The 23624-nt window shown below is 39.8% G+C and overlaps 1 protein-coding gene across 15 annotated transcripts in view; it reads left to right on the forward strand.

Moving 5' to 3' along the window:
* The window catches only part of GOLGA4 (golgin A4), a 98407-nt gene that overhangs the window by 6296 nt on the left and 68487 nt on the right, over positions 1 to 23624 (forward strand). For 10 of the 15 annotated variants that reach the window (XR_009547068.1, XR_009547069.1, XR_009547070.1 and 7 more), the window contains exons 2-6: positions 6585 to 6671; positions 12117 to 12215; positions 14816 to 14881; positions 19719 to 20030; positions 22710 to 22757. Coding sequence is in view for 11 of the 15 variants with exons in the window: in XM_060180598.1 (XP_060036581.1) it covers positions 6585 to 6671; positions 12117 to 12215; positions 14816 to 14881; positions 19719 to 20030; positions 22710 to 22757 (612 nt within the window). In the remaining 4 variants the exon portion in view is untranslated. The remainder of the gene's footprint in view (positions 1 to 6584; positions 6672 to 12116; positions 12216 to 14815; positions 14882 to 19718; positions 20031 to 22709; positions 22758 to 23624) is intronic. The other 5 variants (XM_060180602.1, XM_060180608.1, XM_016185542.2 and 2 more) reach the window with 3 other exon arrangements.

Genomic DNA, 23624 nt, shown 5'->3' on the forward strand with positions numbered 1-23624 from the left:
GGCTCTTGTTTTACATCTTAACATTTCCCAGAATCTTGGTGGTGACAATAAACTTCCCTTTCATCAGAAGCTTCCGTCTGTAGGTCTCTGGGATTGTCATGTCCACAGCTTTTGTTATTTTTTCATCCCCATCAGAGCTTCTGGAAATCAGTTGAAATTTCTTAACTGTTTGAAGGTAGAAAGAAAAAGAAGCATATAGCTCACCTGACGTGTTTACCTGGAAGTTTCCTTAACTTATTTTTGGATCAGTGGAGCTTATTAAAGTGCTGCTTTTGAGAAGTAGACATTTACAACACAACAGGATTTCATTTCTGGCACCACTAGTTTTTAATGTCAGGATGTGAAAAGTACATTTTATTTTATTTTTATTTATTTATTTATTTTTTAATTTATTTCTTTATTGGGGAATTAATGTTTTACATTCAACAGTAAATACAATAGTTTGTACATGCATAACATTCCCCAGTTTTCCATTTAAAAATACAACCCCCACTATTTATTGTCATTTATTGTCCTTCATGGACCTGTATTCTCCCCACCCACCCACCCCAGAGTCTTTTACTTTGGTGCAATACGCCAATTTCATTTCATTTCAGGTTCTACTTTTATTTTCTTTTCTGATCTTGTTTTTCAACTTCTGCCTGAGAGTGAGATCATCCCATATTCATCCTTCTGTTTCTGACTTATTTCACTCAACATGATTTTTTTCAAGGTCCATCCAAGATCGGCTGAAAACGGTGAAGTCACCATTTTTTACAGCTGAGTAGTATTCCATTGTGTATATAGACCACAACTTGCTCAGCCACTCATCTGTTGTTGGAAAAGTACATTTTAAACGACACAATGAAAAGGTAATGATTTTGGTAATTAGAGTAAAAAGCTCTATGTGAAGAATCAAGTCCAGATTTCTTTGGCCATTTCTGTAGAGCTGGAATGTAAAGTTGATTTGGAAGAGACTTTCAGTGATGCCATGGTGAGAAAGATTCTGTGGTTGTGTCCTTTCCACGATGAATTGTCCTTGGGTGTGGGAAGGAGAAAATCAAGCCGGGGGTTGTTGCATTTGTTACACAGCTGTTTAGATCATAACTTGAGGACAGGGGAGTTAGTTAGAAGGTCTCTGAGTGGTTGAGAGATAGCTCACCTGGTAGAGTGTACACTTTGTCATGTGCAAGTACCCAGGTTTGCACCCCTGGCTACCAGTGGATTCACCTGCACAGGTAATGGTAGAATAGTAGAATGGTGCTGTGATATCTCTCCTTGTCTCTTTTCCTCGTTAACTCTCACTACCTCTTTGTCCCTCCTCCTCTATCTAAAAAATAAAAGTCTGCTAGTAGTGGTGGAATCACGCATACATAGAACATGAGCAATAACCCTAGTGACAGTGAACAGAAGGCCTCTGAACAGCCAGCGTTTAGTGTCATCAACTTTATATACATGACAGCTAATGTACATTATTCATAAGAATACTTCGGCAAGAGCTCACTTGGATAGTGCACTTGGCTTTGCCATGTTTGTGATCTGGGTTTCCAGGTTCAAGCCTGCCCCCACCATGCTGAAGGAAGCTTCTGTGCTGTGGTGTCTTTCTGCCTGTCTCTTGTCTTTTACTTGGAAAAAAACAGCCTGGAGTGGCAGCCCCAGTGATGACAGGGGGGAAAAAAAAGAAAGAAATATTTAAAAATATATCCATTATATTCAGTTTTCTTTTATTAATTTTATCTACAATTTGAATAACATAGTTTTTCTGTTCCTAGATCAATAGGCTACAATGAGTAGATACAACTTATTATAACTAGCATGTTGACTAGAGTGACAGCTGTCTAAAAATGTTAAATTATATTTTCCTTTTACCATTTGAAACTAAAATGAATTGATTTCAGAAACTTACAGAACCCAAATGGCTAACCCCCCTGGATAACTGTATACTTCTTTAGATATCAGTGAGGTTTGATCATTTGTAATTGGTAATTTTGTTTGGTTTTTGACCTGACCAACTCTGCTCAGTTCTGGCTACTAGTGGTTCTGTGGGTTGTATTGTGTGTGTGTGTGTGTGTGTGTGTGTGTGTGTGTGTGTGTGTGTGTGTAAACCTTGAGAAGCAGTGATTTAAAGAATATTGGGGGAGGGGTGCCACACCTCGTTAAGCACACACATTATCTCCACCTACAGGGGAAAAACTTCACAAGTGGTAAAGCAGGGCTGCAATTTCTCTTTCCCTCCCTATCTCGCCATCCCTCTCAATTTCTCTCCTTTCCTTTTCTCTCTGTTTTATACAAAACAAACAAAAATGCTGGGGAAGTAGATGAGGGAATCAGAAGACCTATGTGCTAATCTAGATATTGCACTTTGCAACTTGGCAGGCCACATAAGCATTCTGCACTTCAATTTTCTCCTTAGGAAATTGGAGATGATAACATCTACCCTACTTACCTTTCAGATTGGAGGCGAGGATCAAAAGAGAGACAGTATTTGAAAGCATTTGTAATTACAGAGTCATTACTTATTTAACAGCTCATGCTAAGGTGCTATGCTGGGTGTTGTTCTTATCCAGAAAGGTAGATAAAATCTCTGTACCCTGGCTGAGAGATAAGTACTCCTGTATGCGCAGGTTTGGGATTAATTTAGGCAAACAGCTTTGGAGACAGTTGATGATATTTGAGTCATCATGAGGGATAATGAGAAGTCATGGTATGGAGGCAAGACATTCAAGGCTTATTATTTATAAAAGTAACTGTAATTACCTCCCTGATATTGCATAACAAATAGCTACAGCCATAGTGCCTAATAACCCAGTTATTATTTCACAACCTGTAAGTCAGAAGTCAGCCACGGTGTGACTGGCATACGTGCTCAGGCTCCCACAAGGATAAGATCAAGACTGTATTTGTGTTTTTAAAGATTCATATTTCTGAGGTGGGGGGGACAGTGAGCAAGCCAGACATCACTCTGGCACATGGGGTACCATGGATGAACCCTGGACCTTATGTACCCAAGTCCAAATGTTCATGTTCATTCTCTCTCTCTCTCTCTCTCTCTCTCTCTCTCTCTGTCCATCTAAAAAAGTAGTAGTTTCTGTTTGTAGGTCTGAGGTCTTCATTTTTTAAATATTTTATTTATTTATTTTCCCTTTTGTTGTCCTTGTTTTTTTTTATTGTTGTTGTTGTTGTTGTTTTTGATGTCATCGTTGTTAGGATAGAGAAATGGAGAGAGCAGGGGAAGACAGAGAGGGGGACTCTTCTGTAGGTGGGGGACCGGGGACTCAGACTGGGATCCTTAAGCCGGTCCTTGTGCTTTGCGCGGAGGTCTTCATTTTTATGCTGGCTGTTGAGAACACCACTCTTACCCCTCTGTACATTCTGCCTTTGTTCTCTAAGTGTAAATATTGTGGGATTATGATGGATCCATTAGACAGTCTTTTAATTAGCTCTCGTTTTATTTTATATTCCACCATTTTCTTGTTTGATATCTTCAGTCCTTACTCTTCCTTTTTACCTTGATTAGGAAGGGATCTCTCATCTCTTAAGGTAACTTCTTATCTAATGTATCACATGCTGTTTTTTCTTTTCATCTTTTAGAAGGTAAGTGTGTGTTGGAATTCTTAGTTGTTAGCGACAGTCCTTAGTTTAGCTGGGCGAACAGAAAAGGGATTTATTGAAGACTTCAGTACTGAGAGAATTTCCAGGAGTGCTGGAAAGTCTGGGCTGAGTACTATGGCCAGCCAGCCTCTCTAAGCTGGGGAATGCTACCCTAGTAAAAGGCTGCATTTGCCACTCCCTAGCCACCAGCAGTGCATCTTCCCCTGCTCAGCCCAGGGCTGCTTGAAGCTCTCTGTCTGAGCACTTGCCACATGACTAACCTTAGTTCTGCACGTCTCCTCTCTCATATAGCTCAGTCATGACTCAGCGTCTCATGTGGGTGTGTTCACCAGTGGAACTCAGATCACCTGCTCTAGATGAAAAAAAAAAAAAAAAGACTGGGTTAGTGAATTTTTTGAGTTCTAATTTAACAGATTTATAAGGAGCTATCTTAAAGGTTATCGAGTCAGGGAGATAACACAGTGGTTTACATAACAGATTTATACCTGAGGCTCTCAGTCCCAGGTTTAATCCCTGACCACCATAGACCAGAGCTAAGCAAACAAACAAACAAAAACAAAGCTTTAAAAAATGGATTATTAAATTATTTTCTTCATATGTTGTCGATGATTTCCCTCTCCTTTCAATTAAAGTTCCTCTTGATTTTAATTTTGGATGAAAATTTGTTTTCCACTCAGATTATAGAAATAGACTCTTGTACTTCATCTTTTTAAAAAATTTTTTTTAAATATTTATTTATTCCCTTTTGTTGCCCTTGTTGTTTTATTGTTGTAGTTATTGTTGTTGTTGTCGTTGGATAGGACAGAGAGAAATGGAGAGAGGAGGGGAAGACAGAGAGGAGGAGAGAAAGATAGACACCTGCAGACCTGCTTCACCGCCTGTGAAGTGACTCCCCTGCAGGTGGGGAGCTGGGGTTCGAACCGGGATCCTTATTGCCGGTCCTTGTGCTTTGCGCCACCTGCGCTTAACCCACTGCGCTACAGCCCGACTCTCTGTACTTCATCTTTTTAAAAGAAACAGTTGAGGGAGTCGGGCTGTAGTACATCAGATTAAGCACAGGTGGTGCAAAGCACAAGGATGGGAGTAAGGATCCCAGTTCGAGCCCCTGGCTCCCTACCTGCATGGGAGTCGCTTCACAAGTGGTGAAGCAGGTCTGCAGGTGTCCATCTTTCTCTCCCCACTCTCTGTCTTTCCCTCCTCTCTCCATTTCTCTCTGTTCTATCCAACAACAATAAAGCAACAAGGGCAACAAAAGGGAATAAATAAATAAAATAAATATATTTTTAAAAAGAAACAGTTGAATCTTGAATACATTTTAAGGATGAAGTAAGGGGATATAATTTTTTTTCTCCCCTCTTATGAATGGCCAGCTTATCATTTATCTAACTTCTGCCAGCATTTGAAAGGGGAACTCACTATAAACTAAGTGTGTGCCTGTGTAGAGAGTCTGTGAGCACATCCCTTAGACCTCTTTGTCCTAGCTTAGCCACAGCAGTATATGTGCTGGCTTGACAGATGGGGTTCTATTCACTTACTCAGCTGGTATTTATTGAATGTTTTTCACTGATGTACAGCTGTATAGAGTATACAAAAGGGCCAACATCAAGACTTAATTCATATGTATAGACAAGTGTAGACCTGCTTTGTTATGGATAAAGGAAGGTGCAAAGTTTACACCTTAATGGCTGCTTTTAGTTATTTTGCAGTAAACCTCAAATTCCTAGCTTAGCTCTGGGCCGTTTTTTGTGAAGGCTTTTGTCTTGATTATAAGAGACAGACTACTATTTATAGAACTAATTGAATTGATATCTTGATACCTACCTGTGGTATACAAGGTATGTTCAAAGCAAGGCCCTTTACTAGAGAGATCTTTACATATGCACTTTATACTACTGCATGTTACAACATAAGGCACCTTGAAGATTGAATTGCCAGTTGCATGATTATTTTTTTCCAGTGAACTTTATATTTTGGAATAATTTTGATTTGTAAAAAAGTTGCAAAGATAGCACAGAGCACTCTCATACCATCTCTACCTAGTTTCAGTTTTAATATCATCATCTTATGTTACTGCCACAACCTTATCTCACCTGTGAAGGCACATAGCTCTGAAAAAACCCGTTTAGCAAAGAGGACAGATAGCTGGAGCTGGGAGCAAAGTCACACCGAGGACCCAAAAGATGGCTGGGTCTTCTAGTTGGTTACATCAAAAGTCATTCCCTATTTCTGGGGCACCTGGCCGAATGTACACATTACAGTGTGTAAGGACCTGGGTTCAAGCCCCTGGTCCTACTTGCTAAAGGGAGCTTCATGAGAGGTGAAGCATTGCAGCAGTTATCTCTCTTTTTCTCCCCCTGTCTTCTCCTTCCATCTCCGTTTCTATCTCTAGCCAAAGTAAATAAATAAAAGTATTAATAAGAAAGAAAGAGATATTTTTATCACTGGCTTAATAATGGTTTACAAGACTGTAAGATTACAGGGGCATAGTTCCCACCTCCAAACTTATGACTCACACCCATACCCTCCCGCTGATTACATTCTGTTTATCCCTTCCTGTTCCTCTTGTACTTGTGTTTCTTCTTCTACTGAGTTCTTCAGGCATGGAGTAAGAGAATGGCTACTCAGTATAAAGTGCACTAATGGATGTGGTATCCCTGATCTGCTTAATTTCTTCATTTAGGGGAGTCAGGGGTGAAGTGCACATGCTGCAAAGCGCAAGGACCAGCATAAGGATCCCGGTTCGAGCCCCCGGCTCCCCACCTGCAGGGGAGTCGCTTCACAGGCGGTGAAGCAGGTCTGCGGGTGTCTGTCTTTCTCTCCTCCTCTCTATCCTTCCTTCCTCTCTCTATTTCTCTCTGTCCTATCCAACAATGATGACAGCAATAACAACAACAATAATAACGACAACAATAAAACAACAAGGGCAACAAAAGGGAATAAGTAAATAAATATATTAAAAAATTAATAATTACTAAAACAAATTCTTCATTTAGGCTTCTTCCAGTTCAACGCCAACAAGAATCAGGAGCAGGACATCTTCCTTCACAGAGCAACTTGATGAAGATACACCCAACAAAGAAGTATGTTTGGAATTTCTTCTTGAATAAGCCTTTCACAAAAAGTTTATTAGTCTAAAATGTATCACTAAAGGGGTTACCAAAATGGGAAGTTATTTTGATGGGCCATATATATTTAATGATGTTGGTCGCCAGTAGTCTGTAGGTATAGGTTTTATTTCTATTAGAAACAGTTATTCTCTACAAGCACTACTCATAATTTTGTAGTATATCACCTTTGTGAGTCTTCATTTGATAGGATATATACTTTTGAATTTTTGTAAATTTTTTTATAAAGAAATAATTTTATAACAAATTGATGTGTGGGGAAAGTTCTTTATTTTCAAAATAGTGGGTTGAAATTAGAAGTAATGTAACTTGTAGTTTCGATGATTTTCTTTTAATTTTTTATTTCTTCCTTTTGTGGAGTGTGATATAGATACAGAAATGGGGATACTCCCTAAGTCAGTGAGCCCCCCATGATCCAACTCCAGGCTAGGAAAAGGATTAGTGACAGACAGCAGTATAGTGCTCCCTCCCTAACCCTCAGTTCTGAGCTGCGGATTCTACCCTCATGACCTCATCTAACTGATTGCCTCCCAGAGGCTCCCCGTTAAGATCTCATTGGGGATTAGAGCCTCAGTACACATGGGACTATAGTGAGCTTTGCACATACGCATTTTGCACAAAGATCTTCTCCTTTTCTACTACTTGGTCCTTTTATATATACTGTGCTGGTCTGACAAAGCTGGATAAAAGTATATGTGCCCTTTCTTTTGGGTCTTAGTTTCTTTTGCAGTTTTTGCAGTATTACTTTTCTTTAACTTTATGATTTCAAATGTAATAGAATTGAATTCAGCACGTATGCTAAGTTCTGCAGTACTGTGTAGTACTGTTTTTGCAGCCAGTGTTACTGGCATCACTCCTATACTCAGTATGTTATCGGCTGTTATTGTCCTATATTGGTTCACACAGTGTCTTTGAAACCCTGAGAGTGATTTGTCAGTCAGTACTATTGCTTAAATTTATTTCCAGGCATAGCTTCACACTTCCAGGTGTGAAATCTACCTAACATCACACCTGCCACCTATATCTTCTCCCAGCCCTTCCCAGTGATAACTGCTGTAGTTTTTAAGTTAAAGATTATTTGCTTACTTTTTTAAGACAGTTTGTTTAAATTGGTCCTGCTGTTTTTTTAAAAAATTGCCTTTTTAAAAATATTTTTAAAATATCTTATTTTGATAGAGACAGAGAATTTGAGAGGAAAGGGGGAAAGAGGAGAGAAAGACACCTGCGGAAGTGTTTTACGACTAATGAAGCACCCCCTACAGTTGGGGAGCAGGGCCTGAACCTGGCTCCTTGTGCATTGTATTATCATATGTGTACTTAACCAGGTGCACCACTCTACCTGGCCCTGGTACTGTTGCCTTTTTTTTTTTTCCTAATTAAAAAAATTATTTGTTTTCCCTTTTGTTGCCCTTATTGTTTTTTTATGTTGTTGCAGTTATTATTATTGGTGTCGTCATTGTTAGATAGGACAGAGAAATGGAGAGAGGAAGGGAAGACAAGAGAGGCTGAGAGAAAGATAGACACCTGTAGACCTGCTTCACCACTTGTGAAGCAACTCCCCTGTAGGTGGGGAGCTGGGGGCTCAAACCGGGATCCTTATGTTGGTCCTTGTGCTTTGCGCCACGTGTGCTTAACCCACTATGCTACCGCCTGACTCCCAGTACTGTTGCTTTTTTTAAAAAATATTTATTTGTTTATTCCCTTTTGTTGCCCTTTTTTTTTATTGTTGTAGCTACTATTGTTGTCGTTGTTGGATAGGACAGAGAGAAATGGAGAGAGGAGGGAAAGACAGAGAGGAGAGAAAGATAGACACCTGCAGACCTGCTTCACCGCCCGTGAAGTGATTTCCCTGCAGGTGGGGAGCCGGGGGCTCGAATTGGGATCCTTAAGCTGTTCCTTGCGCTTTGTGCAACGTGCGCTTAACCCTCTGCACTACTGCCCGACTCCCTGTACTGTTGCTTTCAAAGAAAGTTTGTTCTGTCTAGTTTGCTTTAAAATATTTTAATTAAATATGTCTTTACAAGCTAATCCTTCCTGAAAAGGATGATTTGAGTACATTTTTACAATAAACTATGTCTTATAAGTTATCTCTTATGTCTTCTCATTCCTGAAGATCCTATGCTTCATAGGTTTAACTTAAGAGATAATTTTTCTGCTCACCAAACTCAGCAACAAAAAAACAAGTGACCCCATCCAAAAATGGAGAAAAGATATGAATAGAATATTCACCAAAGAAGAGTTCCAAAAGGCCAACAGACATATGAGAAAATGCTCCAAGTCATTGATTATTAGAGAAATACAAATAAAGATACCAATTAAATACCACTTCACTCCTGTGAGAATATCATACATCAGAAAGGATAGTAACAACAAATGGTGGAGAAATTGCAGGGGTAAGGAACCCACTAGCACTGCTGGTGGTAATATAAATTGCTTCAGCCTTTGTGGGTAGAAGTCTGGAGAACTCTCAGAAGGCTAGAAGTGGATCTACCCTATGACCTGGCAATTCCTCTCCTGGAGATACATCCTAAGAAAACAAACACGCCCATCCAAGGAGACCAGTGTATACCTATGTTCATAGCAGCACAATTTATAATAGCCAAAACCTGGAAGCAACCTAGGTGTCCAGTAGCAGATGAGAGGCTGAGCAAGTTGTGGTCTGTATACACAATGGAATATTCTCAGCAATTAAGAATGATGAATTCACCTTTTTTCACCTTACCTTGGATAGAACTTGAAGGAATCATCTTAAGTTAGATAAGCTAGAAAGAAAAGGCTGACTATGGGAGAGGAGGATTGAGTTTGTTCTGAGCCCAAGGTCCGTAGGTTTGACACTTCCTTATCCTGTGCACACATGCAAGATCTTTCCAGTTGATGATAGCCCTGCCTTCTGGTAATTCTAGGCAGAGCCTCACTATCCTTATCATAAAGTATCCTGACTGCCTTGTCTGTCTGCCTGCCTGCCTGCCTGCCTGGCTTTTGTTGCTTGAGATGAATCTTTCTTGCTTCCCCAGAGCTGAATACTAGCGACCTGGATCATTTGAAGGACTGACCAGGGCAAGTGAAACTACTACATCTTCCTGCCCCTGCTTCATTCTCATGATATTAAAGTTCAGATTACATACATATATGTCTAAGGCTTGTAGATACCTTTGGGTAGACACTAGTGCTTTATTTTCTCTTTCAACTGTTTGAAAATGACAGGAAGCATTCTGTTACCAGAGGAGTTAGTTAGATTTGGAGCAGAAAGTCAAGGATTAAAATGGGGCTTCCCAGCACTGTTGAAAAGAGGTTTTCTTTTTTGTTTTTTTTTTTGGGGGGGGGTTGGGTAACCTAAAACAAACAAAAGGAACTCTTGCTAACTACTGCCTAGAGTTCTCTGTGGACCATTACCTGAAGCTCCTGTCTTTCCTTAGGCCTCATGACCATGAGTTGAACCGTATCTCTCACTGACTTAGTGACTTGAGCCTGTGGTGCCTAGGGAATCAGATTGACTGGATAAGGAGAGATGAATGCAGAGAGGAGGAGAAAGACAACACCTTCTTAAAAAAAATCCTATAAATAAGACTTTTAAGAAGTTGTTAAGGGGGAGTCGGGCAGTAGCGCAGCTGGTTAAGTGCAGGTGGCTCAAAGCGTACGCACGGATTGGCATAAAGATCCTGGTCTGAGCCCCACCCCCCTCCGGCTCCCACCTGCAGGGGAATCACTTCACAAGCTGTGAAGCAGGTCTGCAGGTGTTTGTCTTTCTCTCCCTCTCTCTGTCTTCCCCTCCTCTCTCCAATTCTCTCTGTCCTATCCAACAACAATGACAACAATAATAACTACAACAATAAAACAAGGGCAACAAAAGGGAAAATAAACAAACAAATAAAAAATTAAAATGAAGTTGTTAAGAGGGCAGTTAGTTAAAAAATGAATTGGGATATAAATTTAATACAATTTATATTTTATGTAGATAAAATTAAAATAATAGGTCAGTCTAGAAAAGTTAAGATGTCATTATTTATGTGGCATTGGGAAATGCATTTGCACATGCATGATACCATATTGGATGTCCTCTTTTTCATTATTTATTTTTGCCCCCAGTGTTATTGCCGGGGCATGAAAAAAGCAACAGTCTAGAATAAAATGATCGAGGCAGATACAAAAACCAATTAGAAATCCATCCTGGAACTCCCACCTTCCCCACTAGTGAAAGGTAGAGACAGGCTAGGGGTATGGATCGAACCGTCATTTCCCATGTCCAGCAGAGAAGCAATCACAAAAGTCAGATCTCCCACCTTCTGCACCCCATAAAGATCTTTGGTCTATACTCCCAGAGGGATAAGGAACAGGGAAGCGGGAGTCTGGCTATAGCGCAGTGGGTTAAGCGAACGTGGTGGTGCAAAGTGCAAGGACCAGCGTAAGGATCCTGGTTCGAGCTCCTTGCTCCCCACCTGCAGGGGAGTCGCTTCACTGGTGTTGAAGCAGGTCTGCAGGTGTCTTTTTCTCCCCCTCTCTGTCTTCCCCTCCTCTCTCCATTTCTCTCTGTCCTATCCAACAACGATGACAACAATAATAACCACAACAATAAAAAAGGGCCACAAAAGGGAATAAATAAATATTAAAAAAAACCAAGAACAACAAAAGGGAATAAATAAATAAATATTAAAAAAAAAAAAAAGAACAGGGAAGCTTCCAACAGAGGGGATGGGATATGGCACTGTGGTGGTGGGAATTGTATGGAATTGTATCTCCTCTTATCCCACAATCTTATAGATCATTATTAAATCACTCATTAAAAAAAAAGTTGAAAAATAAGAAAACACAAAACAGAACTTGGACTCTGTGGTTTAGCGGAGGGTTCAGGTTCCAGAACATGGCAGAAGAGGGGGTTGAATTATAAACAATAAAATGATAAAATAAAATTAAAAATTATGTGTTTTAATCTCCCCATAAATTTCCTTGCTGACCTTTTGAATGTAGAATGAATGGTTTCTGCTGGTGTTGATGGCCACACTGCCCTGAACAGTTCCAACTTCAAAAATGAATGGCTTGACATTTGTTATACCAAGGTTTTGTGTTTACCATGCATTGTTTTTATTGCTATACAGCCTTATACCAAATTGTTAGACATGTTTTGTGCTGTGGTGGTGCCTGTTGCATATATCATTTGCCAAGAAGCAAGTTGTTTATAACGTCAGACTTTTGAGAGCCAAAACTGATCAACTTCCTGGCTTTTCCCCAGGAAGTGGTCATTTCTACAGGTGGACTGGTGGTAGTGGTAGTTAGTGGTGGCACAGGGCCATATTAGTATTGTGCATGCTGTGTGGTGAGGACACTTTGCAACTTATCCTTATGATTTGTTTTTGATCATTTGTTTTATTTTTGTACTTCTGCTTGTTACACTGAATGAGACAGCTACTAGCCGGGATGATAGCAGAGCCTGCTTTTCTCTCTGAGTATACTATCTTTGCTTTGGATTCCTCCAAACAGCCTAAAACACAGACTGACAGTGTGGTGAGTCCTTCTACGGCTTTCTGCATTCCCTTTGTGGGGAAGCAAAGGAATTTCATAATTTTAGAAGCAAATGTCATGTTGCTTGTCGCTTACCACCTCTCAAAGCATCTTTTTTGCCCTGCTGCTAACCCTGCTCTAAAATCAAATCCAGTAAACTTGAATTCTGATGGCTGGTGTGTTTTATGGTAGCTTTTTAACAGCAACAAGATAACCCTGTTTCATTAATGCAGTATAGATACATTTACATGGTCTAAACTCTTAAGTTTTCTCTGTAGGGAGTATTTAACTGAAAAATATATAAAACTAATATAAGTAACTGTAAATCCCTAGTGTTACATATGTTTTGATTCATGCAGATAAAATTCATTTCTCTCCACAGAACAAAATAATAACCTAGCATAATCTATACTAGAATAAAAAATTTGGTGAGGGTTTACTCCTTTTCATGATGACTTAAACAATTGCCAACTTTCCCCAAATTCATTATTTTTGAAAAGTGCAGCTGATTATGCCAAATTAAGAAAAAAAAAAAAAAAACAGGATCTGGGCAGCAGTGCAGCAGGTTAAGCGCATGTGGTGCAAAGCGCAAGGACCGGTGTGGGGATTCTGGTTTGAGTCCCCACCTCCCCACCTGCAGGGGGTCACTTCACAAGTGGTGAAACAGGTCTGCAGATGCCTGTCTTTCTCTCCTCCTCTCTGTCTTCTCCATCTCTCTTGATTTCTCTCTGTCCTAGCCAACAACAGCTATGACGACAATAACAACTACAAGGGCATATCAAAATGGGGGAAATGGCCTCCAGGAGCAGTGGATTCATAGTGTAGGCACTAAGCCCCAGAGATAACCCTAGAGGCAAAAAAAAAAAAAAAAAAAAAAAAAGAACTACTCTCCTCTGAATGCTTGACAGTCAATTTACTCATTGAAAGATTGAACAAAATGTGATCAAAGATGAATCTGTCAAGAGGTCTGTGCTTTTAGTTTAATCCTGCTTTAGAAAAGTTTTACTGTTATCTCAAAATTAATAGAATTATAGAAATACTAATAGAGGGAGTCGGGCGGTAGTGCAGTGGGTTAAGCACAGGTGGCGCAAAGCACAAGAATCGGCTTAAGGATCCCTGTTCGAGCCCCTGGGAGTCGCTTCACAAGCGGTGAAGCAGGTCTGCAGGTGTCTGTCTTTCTCTCCCCATCTCTGTCTTCCCCTCCTCTCTCCATTTCTCTCTGTCCTATCCAACAACGACTACAAAAAAAAAAAATACTAATAGAAAAATATTGGTGACTACTGAGTGTTGACATATGCTGTGCTAGTTCTTCAGACTTTTCTCTAGGTGAAGGCTTTCAAAAGTCTTCTATATTTAAAGCAGTAACCTCTTTAGAAATTTTATTACTCGTTTAACTGAGAAAGGGAGGGAGGAGAGGTGAAAGAGAACGAGAAAAACCAGAGCACTGTTCCATCATGTGATGCCAGGGATCAAATCCAGTATCTTCTGCATGTAAGTCATGAGCTCTACTGCTGAGCCGCCTCCCTGCCCCTGAGATTTAGCAGCACTTACTGACTGAGCTTGAGCCGGGTAGGTCCAGGGGACACAGGTGAAGATACGGAGTCCTTGCTCTCTGACACATTATGGTTTAGTATGGAGATAAGAGATGCTGTAATAAATGCACAATGCCTAAATCATACCCAATTTCTTAGTACCACCTATGTAGTGATTAAAAATGCGAGAACATCTTTGCAATGCCAAGTGTCTTCTACTCTTACATTAAAGCATAAGTAAAGTCACATCTTTATCCTTTTCTTGGTCAGCTGTAGAGGTAGAGAGGAAAAAGTATTATTTAACTACCAAGTCACTGAAACACAGTCACCTTTTATAATGTGGAGGTTATTTTACCATGAGCCATATCTATAGCTCTAATTTCATTTAGGCCCTTCATTTACTAGGGATGCAGTATAGATTTTTTAAATCTCAAAGACTCACTTATTACAGTGGGACCCATGCAAGCATGATGTAATTAGAATGCTGCTTAAATTAGAGCATTTGTCCTACCAACAGGACAAAACAAAAAGTTTTCACATATGGAAGAAGATAATTTTAGATGTTTTGTTTTGTTTTTTTTTTTTTGCCTGAAAATAGTCATAATTTTATTTAGAGTGATGACTTCAAATGAATGAGGGATTCCTATTTTTGTAATACAGCTATTATACAGAATGTAGTTCAAATAACTCAAGTATTATTTTATTGTAGGGAACAATTGGCAGTAGTTTACTTGAAGTATTTTTGCTGATGGATTCCTGATACTCATTTTGCTACAAGGGACAAAACTAGGGATAGTAGAAGGAAGAGATACATGTGATTAATTTGAAATAAATTTTGCTACATACTAATCTTTGCTATTTAGTTATATATAATACAACAAAATGAATTTTTAAAAATACTTACCATACTAGTTTTGCCTTGCATGAAAATATCTAATAAGTGAACAGAGACTAATTTTGTTTAACAGATAAATGGTTGTAATGAATCTTGGTACCTGGTTTTTATTTTTAATAGCTTTGAAACTTTAGTTACCTGTTATTATCTTTACAGTGTCTCTTTCTTTTTCATAGAATGCATCTGTTCAAGCCACAAAATATCCTGACAGTGTTAATGGAAGTGAGCCGACAACTCCTCAGGTCTGTTATTAATGTTATTGAAGACAATAGCATGTCATTTAAGGTACTGATCAATCTGTATCATTAGCATTTGACTTTATATTGAAATAATGATATTCAAACACTTTATATTGTATGGTAAAATCAGATGATTTCTTGCAAGATTTTTTTCAAAGACTTATTTCATGAAGCAAGCAGAGGAAGAGAGAGAGATATCAGTCAGAGTCTAGAGTTCAGTTCTGTTGTAACACTTATAAGACATGTATTGCTTGGAATTGAACCTGGAACATGACTCATATAAGGCCTGCATTCTGCCTGCTAAGCCGTGAGTTATCCATGTATATATGTTAATAATTTAAGATCCCACTGTTATATGTTTTAAAAATTAATAGCAGTGAAGGGAAAACTTTTTGACAAATAAAATCTGATTTTATACTTGTAAAACATTATAGAGGAATTTATATTGGAAATGGGATTTCTTTTAATGTTGGCTCTATTTTTTGCTACTATTAGAGAGTTTAAATTATACCCATCAAAATTTTTATTTGGAGATAGAACTTAAGTGATATTCTTTTGACTTCTTTCAAAAAGAAAGGGAGAAAAGGGTCAAGAAATAGTACAGCAATAACACACAGGACTTGCATGCAAGAGGTCCCAGGTTAGATCTCTGACACCACCAGTAGCCAGAGTGATAACACACTCTCAAAAAAAAAAAAAATCATAAAAATAGAAATGTGTTAGTTTCATTTTAGAAATTATTAGCATTAGGTTATTTCCAGCAGTCTCCAATGTAGAGGCAATAACATGATGGTATTTGTTGTTTCCTTTTTTCTTTGTTTGTTTGCCTCCAGGCTTATTATTGGAGTTCAGTGCCTGCACTGTGAATCCACCACTCCTGGAGCCCATTTTTTCCCATTTTTGTTGCCCTTATTGTTGTTGTTGTTGTTTTTGGGTAGGACAGAGAGAAATGGAGAGAGGAGGGGAAGACAGAGATGGGGAGAAAAAGATAGACACCTGCAGACCTGCTTCACTACTTGTGAAGTGACCCCCCCCCACACCCATAGGTGGGAAGCCGGGGGCTCAAACCAGTATCTTTACTCTGATCCTTGGTCCTTATGCTTCGTGCCATGTGCGCTTAACCCTTCATGTGCACTTAAACCACTGCACTACCTCCGGGCCCCTGTTGTTTACTTTTAACCATTTGTGGCTCTTAAGTACTCCATGTGCATTTCTCTTCACAGTCACCCTTTGTAATGAAGTCAGATTTATTCCATGTAAGCTAGTGAGTGACATTGGCATTCTCTCTCTTCCTTTCTTCCTTTCCCCCCTCCTTTCCAATTGTGATAGAGATAGAGGAAATAGGGTAAGAGAGAGGAGAAAGAAACAGACACCTGCAGCCTGCTCCATTGCTCATGAAGCTTCCACCCCTTGCAGGTGAGGACTCAGGGCTCAAACCCAGGTCCTCTTGCATAGTAACTTGAGTGTTTTAATGTTCTTATTTTCCAGACTCCTTTCCCTAACAGATTATTAACAACAAATTTTGTTAATTATTAACTAACAACTTTTGGGTATTAGTTACATTGTAAGCATCTTCATGAATTAACTCATTCAGTTCTTTGTGACACCTGTACATCATGAAATGAGTGGTGTTAGTATCATCATCATCATCATCATTTTTTTTTTTTTTAATCACCCTCATTCTACTCAGTAGGAAACAAGACTAATGAGAGTAAGTAACTTAGTAAAGGCATGGAGTTGGGAGTAGAATTTAGACAACTTTACCCAAAAATTCACAGACTGATTCATTACAGTTATATGTTACTTCCAAACGTAGTAGAGTTGGCAGATAATAGGTTTGACCAGTTTCTAAATGCGCATCTTTGACATTGTTCTTTAGCTTTAGCTAACCTAACATTACAGCTATTTCCAGTCTTTTCTAGGTTTGCTTCACTTATGTGATCTAGGGCTGTTCATAAGAGGATAGCATGTATGAACTGAAAAGTACTTTTTGCTTATAAGGTGGCCGGCAGTGAAGTATCTGTAAAGCAATTCTTAAAGTTGTTGAGCACAAGGGCCCCTTTAAAAAATTTTCCATGTTCAATGGAGAAGCAATTACAGAAGCCAGACCTTCCACCTTCTGCAACCCACAATGACCTTGGGTGCATACTCCCAGAGGGATAAAGAATAGGAAAGCTATCAGGGGAGGGGATGGGATATAGAGATATGGTGGTGGGAATTGTGTGGAATTGTACCCCTCCTATCCTACGGTTTTCTTTATGTCTCCTTTTTAAAATAAATAAATAAAATAAATAAAATTTCCCCACCCTCCTGCATCCCCAGCAGCAAGATGGATCTTGCATGTTACGAAAAAAATAACTAAAAAGTATAGAAAACTACAAAGTGACATTGAAATGATATCTCAGAACCACCCACTCATTAACTTTTAGCATTTGTCCTTAGTTGATGTGTGAAGGGTGTGTGTATAACTATGCAGGATCATAACAGACAGGTGCAAAACCTGGTTTTTGTCTCTGTCACAGAGCCTGTCTTGAACTTCCTTCCATTTATGTTATTTCCATAATGAATCCTCTAGTAGTACATATCTGGCTTGTTTTCAGCTCTTACTATTCCAAATAACTTGTGATAAATTTCTAAGTAAAGGGAATGGTGCATGTTATCTCTTCTAAATTCAACTTTCCCTAATACTACTATTAAATCTGTAATATTGAAAAGTAAAGTTTTTTTTTTTCTTTTCTGGCCTGGTTAATAAAAGGGTTATGAGAAAGGATGTTTTTATTCCCCTTTGCTCTTTACCTACACGTGACGTTAATCTCCCCTGAGCATTTTCACTCTTGGCATCCTTGAGCTTTTCAGTGGATGCCATTCCACTAATGAGAATGAGTTTCTAGGAAGCGCCAGTTAAAGCACTGCACGCTACTAACTGAACAAAATACTGCTGCTTGGAATAGTTTGTAGAATTATGTTATTTTCATTTTTGCTTGTTCAAATGAATGTTATTCACACTGATTAAAAGAATATCTCGGGTCTGGCAGTGGTGCACATGGTTAAATGCACACATTATGCACAGAGACAGGGTTCGAGCCTCAGATCCCCACCTGCAGAGGGGAAGATTCATGAATGGTAAAACAAGTATTGCAGTCGTCTCTCTTGTCTCCCTCCCTATCTAACCCTCTCATCTCAGTTTCTCTCTGTCCTATAAAATAAATTTAAAAAAAAAAAAAGGCTGCCACCAAGGGTAGTGGATTTGTCGTGCAGACAGAGTCCCAGCAATAACCCTGGTGGCAAAAAAATAAATAAATAAAATCTCTTGCTTATCACTGTTTCTCTTTTCTTTCCTTGCTCTCTCTCTCTCTCTCTCTCTCTCTCTCTTTTGCCTCCAGGGCTACTGCTGGGGCTCAGTGCCTACACCATGAACCCCCTGCTCCTGGAGGCCATCCCCCCCCCTTTTTGTTGCCCTTGTTGTAGCCTTGTTGTGGTTATTATTGTTGTTGTTGTTCGTTGCTGGATAGGATGGAGAGAAATCAAGAGAGGAGGAGAAGACAGAGAGAGGGAGAGAAAGATAGACACCTGCAGCCCTGCTTCACCACCTGTGAAGCAACTCCCCTGCAGGTGGGGACCTGGGGGCTCGAACCGGTATCTTTAAGCCTGTTCTTGTGCTTTGCGCTATGTGCGCTTAACTCACTGTGCTACTGCCCGACTCCCTTTTTAAAATTTTTTTAAATTATCTTTATTTATTGGATAGAGACTGTCAGAAATTGAGAGGGTAAAGGGTGATAGAGAGGGAGAGAGGGAGAGAGACACCTACAACACTGGTTTACCACCAGGGGCTCATACCTGGGTTCTTGCGCAATATAACGTGTGCACTCAACTAGATGCGCTACCACCTGGCCCCAGGCCATTTTTCCCCTTTTGTTGCCCTGGTTGTTTTGTCATTGTTGTGGTTATCACTATTGTTGTCATTGATGTCGTTGTTGGATAGGACAGAGAGAAATGGAGAGAGGAGGGGGAGGCAAAGAGGGGGAGAGAAAGATAAGACACCTGCAGACCTGCCTCACTGCTTGTGAAGCGACTCCCTTACAGGTGGGGAGCTGGGGGATCGATCCTTACCAGTCCTTACACTTTGCGCTGTGTGCACTTAACCCGCTGTGCTACCACCTGACCCCATGTATCACTATTTCTAACATCAGCCTTACTAATCTGTACAAAGGGACTCTTGCTCTAATATTTACGTCCAATAGACAGAATGATAAGTAAAGCAGAGTTAGATGTCACTAGTCAGTTCTGCCTGGCGTTTTCTTAGTGAGCCAACTGGGCTCCCTTCTTTTGTTGAAAAGTGTGACCAGAAGTTACCAATCCATATAAAGATTCCAAATAAAGGCCCCTTGATTTCTACCTCACACTTCGTCCTTCACAGAATACATCTGCATTTAGACGCTGTGAGTACAGCAGCTGTGCAGATGCTCACTGCCTCCAAAGGTGTTACGGGTTAGTGGGGCTAGTCTTATGGCAGCCCTGTGAGGTCAGCTGAGAAAGGATGATTTTCATCTGTTTTATAGATGAAAAAACTAAAGGGCAGTGACTTGGTGAAGGTCATTCTACTGCCTGGTGACAGACCCGGGATCTACACCCCAGTCCACTGACTCCAAGTCCAGTCCCCCTACCCCCCAAAAAAAACATTATAAGATAGTTCTTGTTTTCAGAAGGTGGTTTAAGTAAAATATCAGGAGTATGAATTGAACTTGCTCAGTGTTTTAGTACATTACCGATGGTGATGAGCTTATGAGACTTCTGAATGTGTGGACTTTAACTACATGCCCTGTTGGGTTTTTGGTTACAGGCAGGTGACATGCAGCCATTTACACAGAAACTCCAGCTCCGGGTACTTTCTATGGAGTCTTTGTTTCGAAGTCCAATAAAGGAATCTCTATTTCGGTCTTCCTCTAAAGAGTCTTTGGTACGAACGTCTTCCAGAGAGTCCCTGAATCGCCTTGACCTAGACTCTTCTGCCACCTTTGATCCACCCTCTGATGTAGAGAGTGAGGCTGAAGACTCACTAGGGAATTTGGACAGTCTCAACAAAGAACATTTGATACAGTGCTTGCGAAGAATGGAGCGAAGGTCGAATGGCTATAAAGTAAAGTATTCTGAGGTAGGAGCATGGCTTTTTTTTTTTTTTTTTTCGGTCTGTATCAGAATGTATTCCACTTGTTCTCTAATTTGTATTATCTTATGAATTTTTATATTCCTGTAGTTGGCTTAAACTGTTACGTTCTCAGATACACTGGTTACTAGTGGTAGGTGGTTTGTGACAGTTATCTTGTTGAAGACTTTCAGAGATCTAGCTGCCGTTTCACAAGGTTTAGTAAAATTTTGAGGAAAACTTTTCTGTGGCCTTCAGGTTCTCGTTTTGTGCCCCTTTGTTTTCTTTATTTTACTTTATTTTTTTATGTTACAGAATTACATGTCAACGGGGGTTTGAATCCACCCCATTCCCACCACCAGAGTTCTGAATCTTCAGTCTCCCCACTGCAATCCACCACAGTTCCCCTAAGGCTGTAGACACGGGCCAGCCATCATCTCTACAACTATCTGTCCGCATTTATACATAGTTGCCCCCTTTTTTTCTGATTCACTCCTCTCTTCCCCTCCAAGCCACTCATGACAGCATAACTACCTCCACATGTCCCTCTCCTTCTCCTTCTCTCTCTCTGGGTGCTGATGGAGCTGGAGCACAGAGTCCTCTTCATCCTATCACTTCTCTCTAGCTAGGAGTGTGGGTCAAGGTTGTTTATGGGGATCAGAAGGTAGGAGTTCTGACTTCTGTAATTGCTTCTCCATTGGGCATGGGTGTTGGCACATTGATCCATACCCCCAGCCTGTTTCTGTCTTTCCCTGGTGGACCAGAGCTCTGGAGATGCGAGGGTCCAGGACGCATTGGTGAAGTTGTCTGCTCCGAGAAGTCAGAATGGTAGCCTCTGTAACTTGGTGTCTAGAAGGTGGCATGACCTGAGGCTGTCGATCCTTCAGCTGTAGATTATGTGTCCAGTTGATCTCTTGTAGCGTTCAGTTGTTGTTTTGGGGAGAGCAAAGATCTGATCAAAGCTACTCCATAAACTATGCCTCCCAGAAGCCCCCCTTTGTTTTCTTAGCCCCTCTCTCTAGGGTTACTTGGACACTCAGCACAACTTTTATTGTTTTCCCATCTCACAACAATATTTAAAAAAAATATTTATTTATATTTATTTTTCTCTTTTGTTGCCCTTATTGGTTTTTATTATTGTTGTTGATGTCGTCGTTATTAGTTAGGACAGAGAGAAATGGAGAGAGGAGGGGAAGACAGAGAGGGAGAGAAAGACAGACACCTGCAGACCTGCTTCACCGCCTGTGAAGCAACTCCGCGCAGGTGGGGAGCCGGGGGCTCGAACCGGGATCCTTTCACAGGTCCTTGCGCTTTGCGCCACCTGCGCTTAACCCGCTGCGCTGCCGCCCGACTCCCCCCCTTTCATTTTCTATGCTCTGTTTCCAGAGTAAACTCTTCTGCCAACCTGATTCCATTTACTTCTGACCCCAAATGCATCTACAGAGTCTGATTTTTCTGAGGCATTTGATTTACTCTTATCATACCTATGTTTAAACTTTGCCTTAAAATGAAGCTTTGGGGAGAGGCGATAGTATAATAGTTATGCAAAGAAACTCTCATGCCTGAGGCCCAAAGTCCCAGGTCCAGTCCCCACACAACTATAAGCAAAAGTTGAGCAGCACTCTGGAAAAAAAAATCACAAAGTGAAACTTAGACTGGATATGGTGCATTGCACCAAAGCAAAGGAATCTGGGAAAGGGGAGAAAGGGAGGCGGTGGAGGGAACCTTGATGCCCTGCTGCATGGGGAGATGAGAAGTTGTGTAAACCATTAACTCCCCAATCAAAAAAATTTTTTCTATCTGAAAAAGGTGACCCTGAGTAGCGGAGCCCTGGTGACAACAGGATGATGATGATAATAAAAGTAATAGTAATGATACTTATAAAATTTTAACTGCTTACACCCTTCCAAGAGGACACATCCTGCTTGATATATGAGAGGAAGGAAGTAGTGTTCCTCCATTTCTAGCTCCCCCTCTTGTTTATCAGGAACGTAGTGCTCACGTAGTGCTTTTGCTTTGGTGGAATTGTGTTAGTCGCCTTACCTGTCCCACAGAATAGCTCCTCCCCAAGAAAGCCTTTCTGGAGCAAGTAGCCTTATCATTATCATTATCATTATCATCATTATCATTATATGTTTTAAAGAGTGCATAGTGTTTTATTGTCTTCTTTGTGAATCAGTTTTGTAGTTAACTTTAATGAACAAATATACAATGATAGGCCAGTAAAATTAGCTATGACTTCTATTTTTAATGATGTCTAAAATATGTGTAGTCTTACCCTACAACCAAACAAAATCATTTCTAAGTGAAGTATCTAAAACACATATTTTGAAAGATTTTTGGAACTATAAAATGTTGACAAACTGGGAATTATTAGGCTAAACCTATCAGGTGACTTGAACCCAGAGAAGTAGACAGGGCTTTAAAGCCCTGTTTCTCATTAGCCACTTTGACTCTGGTCCCCATCTATGACTTAGGTACTGAAATTTTAAAAGGTTTGGGTCATGTTGTATCTTAAGTTTTCAGAAATATGTTTTGTTATTTATTTTTGACTGTACATGCATCTGTTAGGTTGGACTGCCTGTAAGGATTGTTTTTTGACTTCCACAAGAGATCTTTTTAGCAGAGTTTAGGATAATTAACCGCATTTATTTAGGAATCACTAATTTACAACCTTTTCTGTTTTAGCTTGTTACAGCTTATCAGGTTCTTCAGAGAGAGAAGAAAAAGCTACAAGTAAGTGATATGATACTGATTTAAGCAAAAATTTAAAATTAGAAAGGATCTGATGGTAAAACAGTTCTAACCCTCAGTTTTAATAATTCTTGATGGGATTAATGTGTTTTTTCACTACTAGGGACTTTGATAAAGAGAATAATCAAGAAGTCCCAGAGTGGCTTTTTATTTCTTTTTTCTTTATTCTTTATTAACCTCTGATAGCAGTAGTCTTTCTTGACTTTTAAGCCCTGCAGTGTTTAAGGGCTTTGGATTCAAGGCACATTTGCCTCTTTCAAGCGTTTGAGGCTAGTGTCTCAGTCTGCATCTCTATCCTTATTTTAGTGATAAAGGGAAACATGACCTCTGTGCTTTCCCTTTTGATTTAAATGCCCCAGGCTTGTTGTATAACTAACTATAAGAGAGTTAAAATCTAAGTCTCCACTATTCTTTTCACAAGGTTGCTGCTAGTAAAGCTTTAATTTAAGAGCACGGGGAGAAGTTATTCCAACTTTCTTGGTTACCCATCTGGTTTCAATTACCATCCTGTTTGTGGCCAAAAATTTCCTTCCAGGTTTTCTAAATGGTAATCACATGGTAATGCTAATGGGAAATCACCACACTCATTGAATGTTGCCATAGTTTGCTGCGTTATTTAAAAGGTAGTTTTATTTTTTATAATCATTGAAAATAGTTTAGCGTTTTGTCATATTAAAAGATGCTAATTGCATAACCAAGGACTTATTTATAAAACGAGCTTTGGTAAAGTTAGTTCACTTATCCCTGAACATTATTTTAAAATGTTTACTATGCCATAAATACTAGTCTTCATTAAGGCCTGCTATTGAATTCCTTAGCTTTGTTCAGGAGTATAATCATATAGTGGCA

The sequence above is a fragment of the Erinaceus europaeus genome, chromosome 21 (assembly GCF_950295315.1).
Source record: "Erinaceus europaeus chromosome 21, mEriEur2.1, whole genome shotgun sequence".
In the NCBI taxonomy this organism is placed as follows: Eukaryota; Metazoa; Chordata; class Mammalia; order Eulipotyphla; family Erinaceidae; genus Erinaceus; species Erinaceus europaeus.